At 40.2% G+C, this 8,569-nt stretch overlaps 1 protein-coding gene across 1 annotated transcript in view; it reads left to right on the top strand.

The window, feature by feature from the left end:
* The window catches only part of LOC115147765 (dynamin-2-like), a 55,510-nt gene that overhangs the window by 20,799 nt on the left and 26,142 nt on the right, over window positions 1-8,569 (top strand). The window contains exons 2-3 of the mRNA XM_029690058.1: window positions 3,507-3,642; window positions 4,512-4,579. Of these exons, the coding sequence (XP_029545918.1) occupies window positions 3,508-3,642; window positions 4,512-4,579 (203 nt within the window). The 5' untranslated portion in view covers window position 3,507. The remainder of the gene's footprint in view (window positions 1-3,506; window positions 3,643-4,511; window positions 4,580-8,569) is intronic.

Genomic DNA, 8,569 nt, shown 5'->3' with positions numbered 1-8,569 from the left:
TGGTTCAGTTCGAGTGTATTTTTTTTTAAATCACAGGTTAAAAAATAAATAAAGCTTTTTAATGGAAATTCCAAAGCCAAAAATAGTGAATATTCAAAACATGAAACATATTCCATTGTCTCTGTCAGGTCCACACTGGGTATACATCAATAGAAAAATAGGAAATTACTATGAAATAATAAAATATTTCAGTTGTGTATATTACTATTATATTTCATTCCTTGAAGTCATCTCTGTGTTCCCCATACTGTACTGTCTTTAGTCATCCTATTGAGATAGTTCCCCATACTGTACTGTCTTTAGTCATCCTATTGAGATAGTTCCCCATACTGTACTGTCTTTAGTCATCCTATTGAGATAGTTCCCCATACTGTACTGTCTTTAGTCATCCTATTGAGATAGTTCCCCATACTGTACTGTCTTAGTCATCCTATTGAGATAGTTCCCATACTGTACTGTTCTTTTAGTCATCCTATTGAGATAGTTCCCCATACTGTACTGTCTTTAGTCATCCTATTGAGATAGTTCCCCATACTGTACTGTCTTAGTCATCCTATTGAGATAGTTCCCCATACTGTACTGTCTTTAGTCATCCTATTGAGATAGTTCCCCATACTTACTGTCTTTAGTCATCCTATTGAGATAGTTCCCCATACTGTACTGTCTTTAGTCATCCTATTGAGATAGTTCCCCATACTGTACTGTCTTTAGTCATCCTATTGAGATAGTTCCCCATACTGTACTGTCTTTAGTCATCCTATTGAGATAGTTCCCCATACTGTACTGTCTTTAGTCATCCTATTGAGATAGTTCCCCATACTGTACTGTCTTTAGTCATCCTATTGAGATAGTTCCCCATACTGTACTGTCTTTAGTCATCCTATTGAGATAGTTCCCCATACTGTACTGTCTTTAGTCATCCTATTGAGATAGTTCCCCATTACTGTACTGTCTTTAGTCATCCTATTGAAGATAGTTCCCCATACTGTACTGTCTTTAGTCATCCTATTGAGATAGTTCCCCATACTGTACTGTCTTTAGTCATCCTATTGAGATAGTTCCCCATACTGTACTGTCTTTAGTCATCCTATTGAGATAGTTCCCCATACTGATACTGTCTTTAGTCATCCTATTGAGATAGTTCCCCATACTGTACTGTCTTTAGTCATCCTATTGAGATAGTTCCCCATACTGTACTGTCTTTAGTCATCCTATTGAGATAGTTCCCCATACTGTACTGTCTTTAGTCATCCTATTGAGATAGTTCCCCATACTGTACTGTCTTTAGTCATCCTATTGAGATAGTTCCCCATACTGTACTGTCTTTAGTCATCCTATTGAGATAGTTCCCCATACTGTACTGTCTTTAGTCATCCTATTGAGTATGTAAGTATGCTGCAGAGCTGTCTGACCAAATCATTTTACTAGTTCTTTCTTCAAAGTAGATAAGACATACTTTCACAAACTGTCTCTGTCCCTTTCTCATGTGGTTGTGTTGTGTACATTCCTCTGTCATGTGGTTGTGTTGTGTACATTCCTCTGTCATGTGGTTGTGTTGTGTACATTCCTCTGTCATGTGGTTGTGTTGTGTACATTCCTCTGTCATGTGGTATGTGTGTTTCCATTCCAACGTAGCAGGATAAAAGTGTATCCTTCCAGAGATCTGTATATAATGATGAGATGCTCATGTCTCCGCTCTAACAATGGGAGTCGTTGTCTCAAAGGCGGGAAGGCAGGCACCAAGCTTACTGTAGGTCCAAATAAGCCCGTAGGACCATTGGGCTTATTTTGGAGAGATTTTGTCGAGAGTGAAACCTCTCATTCTACCTCTTCCTCTCTGTCCCGTCTCTGTCTGAACTGGAAAAAACAGGCGCAATGGATTATGGTCATTGTTGTTAGTTACCACATTTCTGCGCTGAACTAGATTGAATATTTGCTTAATGAAATGAAACTCCCTTCAGCCCAGTGTCCCATATACTTCTTAACTTGATTTCTTTGGTGAATGATTTGATTTCTCTCTAGAGAAACAGAGCGTTGGGCTCACAAAAAAACAAATGGAATTCATGTAATTGAACCGACCTCAGTCAATTAGTTGTTTAAAGGAACATTTCAACGTTCCTCATCTCCAGCACCTCCCCAACATGTGAAAATGGAGCATTTCTGTTTTGTAGTAAACAAGAGTGAGGTTGGTAAGTGATTCCAATGACATCATCGTGTGCATCATAAGATTTTAGCCAATTATGATTAGGCATTGCCTAGTAATTGTTTACTAATTGGTTGATGATGTCATCGGAAACACTTATCTTCCTCTATATTTTTTACTACAAAACAGAAATGCACCATTTTCACATATGGTGATGTTGGGGAGGTGCTGGAGAATTCTGTTTACATTTCCCTTTAATCACTCAGCACCTCTCTGTATCTCTCTCTGCACCTCTCTCTCTCTCTCTCTCTCTCTCTCTCTCTGCACCTCTCTCTCTCTCTCTCTCTCTGCACCTCTCTCTCTCTCTCTCTCTGCATCTCTCTCTCTCTCTCTCTCTCTCTGCACCTCTCTCTCTCTCTCTCTCTCTCTCTCTCTCTCTCTCTCTCTCTCTGCACCTCTCTCTCTCTCTCTCTCTCTCTCTGCACCTCTCTCTCTCTGCACCTCTCTCTCTCTGTATCTCTCTCTCTCTCTGTGTATCTCTCTCTCTCTGTGTATCTCTCTCTCTCTCTCTCTGTGTGTGTCTCTGTGTATCTCTCGCTCTCTCTGTGTGTCTCTCTCTGTCTTTCTCCCTGTTTCTATCTCTCTCTCCGTGTATCTCTCTCTATCTATAAATTCAATTTCATTTCATTTTGAGGGTTTTATTGGCATGGGAAACATATGTTTACATTGCCAAAGCAAGTGAACAATATAATAAACAAAAGTGAAATAAACAATAAAAATGAACAGTAAACATTACACTCACAAAAGTTACAAAATAATAAAGACATTACAAATGTCATATTATGTGCAAATAGTTAAAGTACAAAAGGGAAAATAAATAAACATAAATATGGGTTGTATTTACAATCTCTCATTCATCTTTTTGTCACCACATACCCATTTCAACTCTCTCCCCCCTCTCCCGTCCTCCCCCTCCAGCAACTGACCAACCACATCCGGGACATGTTGCCAGGGTTACGTAGTAAACTCCAGAGCCAGCTTCTATCTCTGGAGAAAGAGGTGGAGGAATACAAGAACTTTAAACCAGACGACCCAACACGCAAGATCAAGGCCCTACTGCAGTCAGTATATAAACACACACACACACACACACACACACACACACACACACACACACACACACACACACACACACACACACACACACACATACTGTCAGTACTTTTGTAATATGACTGTGTGTGTGTGTGTGTGTGTGTGTGTGTGTGTGTGTGTGTGTGTGTGTGTGTGTGTGTGTGTGTGTGTGTACATGTGTGTGTACGTGTGTGTGTGTGTGTGTACATGTGTGTGTGTGTGTGTGTAGGATGATTCAGCAGTTTGGTGTAGACGTTGAGAAGCGTATTGCGGGATCAGGTGATCAGGTGGATACTGTGGAGCTCTCTGGAGGAGCGAGAATCAACAGGATCTTCCACGAGAGATTCCCCTTCGAACTGGTCAAGGTACACACACACACACACACACACACACGTTGTTTTACTATCCTTGTGAGGACCCAAAAATGTATTCCCAATCAAAATATCAGGTGGATATCAAAACTTAAGAACTTGGCTCCACTTGGTAAAGAGTAGGATAAAGCATTGACAGTGGGAGTTAGTGGGGGCCACTTGGTATGAATGGTAAAGAGTAGGATAAAGCATTGACAGTGGGAGTTAGTGAGGGCCTAATTAAGAGAGCTGGAGGGGACAGCGACACCAGGAGGAAGTTCAATACAAAATCATGTATTTATTTGCTCAATCTTGTCTTTTTTATATTTTATGTTGAATTTTATTATATCAAGCACTTTCCCTTCATCCCTTGAGGGGATTTACAATGATGTACTTATTTAATTATTTATTTATTTAATTGATCCAGTTTGCATGTTTTATTATGATTTTATTATATACTTTATAAAGTTAAACCTTTTTACCCTCAGCACTTTATCAATAATTGTCTTCCTCCTGTTGTTGAACTGTGATGGGTGACCCCTCGGAGCTCTCGGCCTTTCATGTTCTCCCACCCTCTCCAGACCTGTCTGATGTACGATATAGAAACAGGGCATAAAGATGCAGCAGGCCCGTGCAACCCAAGGTTTGATACCAGCATAAACAGAAACGCTCTTAAACCTAAACCGAACTGCTCAGCTTAAAATTGTATTTTTTCTTGTGTGGATTGGTGAAATGTCCCCACTTGTCAGAATGGTCCTTGTTTTCCATGTGAGGACTTCTGGTACCTAGTTAAACAAACAAACACACAAACACACACACACACACATACACACACACACACACACACACACACACTGATTTCCCGTCTGTGTGTTTGTGCTCAGATGGAGTTTGATGAGAAGGAGTTGAGGAGAGAGATCAGTTATGCCATCAAGAACATCCACGGAGTGAGGCAAGTACAGACAGACAGCTATCTACCTGTCTGTCTCTATCTACTTGTCTGTCTGTCTGTCTACCTGTCTGTATCTATCTATCTATCTATCTATCTATCTATCTATCTACCAACCTACCTACCTACCTACCTACCTACCTACCTACCTGTCTGTCTGTCTGTCTGTCTGTCTGTCTGTCTGTCTGTACCTACATGTCTGTCTGTCTGTCTGTCTGTCTGTCTGTCTGTCTCTACCTACATGTTTGTCTGTCTATCTCTACCTACATGTCTGTCTGTCTTTACCTGCATATGTCTGTCTGTCTTTACCTGCATGTCTGTCTGTCTGTCTTTACCTGCATGTATGTCTGTCTGTCTCTACCTACATGTCTGTCTGTCTGTCTGTCTGTCTGTCTGTCTGTCTGTCTCTGCCTACATGTTTGTCTGTCTATCTCTACCTACATGTCTGTCTGTCTATCTCTACCTACATGTCTGTTTGTCTATCTCTACCTACATGTCTGTCTGTCTCTACCTACATGTCTGACTGTCTCTACCTACATGTCTGTCTGTCTGTCTGTCTCTGCCTACATGTTTGTCTGTCTATCTCTACCTACATGTCTGTCTGTCTATTTCTACCTACATGTCTGTCTGTCTGTCTGTCTCTACCTACATGTCTGTCTGTCTGTCTGTCTGTCTATCTCTACCTACATGTCTGTCTGTCTATCTCTACCTACATGTCTGTCTGTCTGTCTGTCTCTGCCTACATGTTTGTCTGTCTATCTCTACCTACATGTCTGTCTGTCTGTCTATCTCTACCTACATGTCTGTCTGTCTGTCTGTCTATCTCTACCTACATGTCTGTCTGTCTATGTCTACCTACATGTCTGTCTGTCTATTTCTACCTACATGTCTGTCTGTCTGTCTATCTCTACCTACATGTCTGTCTGTCTGTCTATTTCTACCTACATGTCTGTCTATCTCTACCTACATGTCTGTCTGTCTATTTCTACCTACATGTCTGTCTGTCTGTCTATCTCTACCTACATGTCTGTCTGTCTATCTCTACCTACATGTCTGTCTGTCTATCTCTACCTACATGTCTGTCTGTCTATTTCTACCTACATGTCTGTCTGTCTGTCTGTCTATGTCTACCTACATGTCTGTCTGTCTATTTCTACCTACATGTCTGTCTGTCTGTCTACCTACATGTCTGTCTGTCTGTCTATCTCTACCTACATGTCTGTCTGTCTATCTCTACCTACATGTCTGTCTGTCTGTCTGTCTATCTCTACCTACATGTCTGTCTGTCTGTCTATTTCTACCTACATGTCTGTCTGTCTATTTCTACCTACATGTCTGTCTATCTCTACCTACATGTCTGTCTGTCTGTCTATCTCTACTTACATGTCTGTCTGTCTATGTCTACCTACATGTCTGTCTGTCTATCTCTACCTACATGTCTGTCTGTCTGTCTATGTCTACCTTCATGTCTGTCTGTCTATCTCTACCTACATGTCTGTCTGTCTATCTCTCCCTACATGTCTGTCTGTCTATCTCTACCTACATGTCTGTCTGTCTATTTCTACCTACATGTCTGTCTGTCTGTCTGTCTGTCTGTCTGTCTGTCTGTCTGTCTGTCTGTCTGTCTGTCTGTCTGTCTGTCTGTCTGTCTGTCTGTCTATGTCTACCTACATGTCTGTCTGTCTATCTCTACCTACATGTCTGTCTGTCTGTCTATCTCTACCTACATGTCTGTCTGTCTCAGGGTTGCCGGACATTTGACCGGAAGCATTTCAATTTACCGGACATTTAATAAATGTACCGGACCCATATGTATTGGGTGCATAACCTGATTAGGGTGTCCACCACGGTGCTCATGGTAATTCATATGAACTGAACAGTGGTGTTCATGGTAATTCATATGAACTCAACAGTGGTGTTCATGGTAATTCATATGAACTGAACAGTTGTATTCATGGTAATTCATATGAACTGAACAGTGGTGTTCATGGTAATTCATATGAACTGAACAGTGGTGTTCATGGTAATTCATATGAACTGAACAGTGGTGTTCATGGTAATTCATATGAACTGAACAGTGGTGTTCATGGTAATTCATATGAACTGAACAGTGGTGTTCATGGTAATTCATATGAACTGAACAGTGGTGTTCATGGTAATTCATATGAACTGAACAGTGGTGTTCATGGTAATTCATATGAACTCAACAGTGGTGTTCATGGTAATTCATATGAACTGAACAGTGGTGTTCATGGTAATTCATATGAACTGAACAGTGGTGTTCATGGTAATTCATATGAACTGAACAGTGGTGTTCATGGTAATTCATATGAACTGAACAGTGGTGTTCATGGTAATTCATATGAACTGAACAGTGGTGTTCATGGTAATTCATATGAACTCACAGTGGTGTTCATGGTAATTCATATGAACTGAACAGTGGTGTTCCTCGTAATTCATATGAACTTAACAGTGGTGTTCATGGTAATTCATATGAACTGAACAGTGGTGTTCATGGTAATTCATATGAACTGAACAGTGGTGTTCATGGTAATTCATATGAACTGAACAGTGGTGTTCATGGTAATTCATATGAACTGAACAGTGGTGTTCATGGTAATTTGTATGAACTGAACAGTGGTGTTCATGGTAATTCATATGAACTCAACAGTGGTGTTCATGGTAATTTGTATGAACTCAACAGTGGTGTTCATGGTAATTCATATGAATTGAACAGTGGTGTTCATGGTAATTCATATGAATTGAACAGTGGTGTTCATGGTAATTCATATGAACTGAGCAGTGGTGTTCATGGTAATTCATATGAACTCAACAGTGGTGCTCATGGTAATTCATATGAACTGAACAGTGGTGTTCATCGTAATTCATATGAACTGAACAGTGGTGCTCATGGTAATTCATATGAACTCACAGTGGTGTTCATGGTAATTCATATGAACTGAACAGTGGTGTTCATCGTAATTCATATGAACTGAACAGTGGTGTTCATGGTAATTCATATGAATTGAACAGTGGTGTTCATGGTAATTCATATGAACTCAACAGTGGTGTTCATGGTAATTCATATGAATTGAACAGTGGTGTTCATGGTAATTCATATGAACTGAACAGTGGTGTTCATGGTAATTCATATGAACTCAACAGTGGTGCTCATGGTAATTCATATGAACTTGAACATGCAAGTCGAGGATGCAATGATGTGCTGTCCTTCGTACCTTATTCTGATGTGCACTTTGAACATGTTAGAATAACTGTCCACATGGACTTTTCCTCAGGCAACAAGATGAGCAGTAAACAGCAACACCACCAGCTTATGTCAATCTACTGTCCCCCATAGTAGAAACATTTACATATTCTATTGGTCAGCTTGTGGAGAAAGAAATAGCCTATTCCAAACAGACTCTGGGACAGTTATGGGAAGATAGATCCCAAATTCATCCAGTAGGACCAGGCTACATTAAACATATAAAATGCCTGATGCAACAGATCAGAACATTTAGCTTAAAATGTTGATAAACTATTATTTCTTCACATTATAAGTACAGCAATGTGCAGAAGGCAGTAGGCTACACTCAAATGTTTGTTCCATAATGCAATTAGCGGGAACACGCCGTTGTCAAAAAACAGACAATATCTGTTAGAAATGTAGAAAGAGGGGAGATGTAATATACACCAACTAGCATGGGTTGTTAGTATGACCAGGGTTGTTATTATGACCAGGGTTGTTAATATAACCAGGGTTGTTAATATGACCAGGGTTGTTAGTATGACCAGGGTTGTTATTATGACCAGGGTTGTTAATATGACCAGGGTTGTTAGTATGACCAGGGTTGTTAGTATGACCAGGGTTGTTAATATGACCAGGGTTGTTAATATGACCAGGGTTGTTAATATGACCAGGGTTGTTAGTATGACCAGGGTTGTTAGTATGACCAGGGTTGTTAGTATGACCAGGGTTGTTATTATGACCAG

This window comes from Salmo trutta, chromosome 14 (genome assembly GCF_901001165.1).
Source record: "Salmo trutta chromosome 14, fSalTru1.1, whole genome shotgun sequence".
In the NCBI taxonomy this organism is placed as follows: Eukaryota; Metazoa; Chordata; class Actinopteri; order Salmoniformes; family Salmonidae; genus Salmo; species Salmo trutta.
The sequence above is the reverse complement of the archived record's forward strand: the minus strand, read 5'-3'. Positions and strand labels throughout refer to the sequence as shown.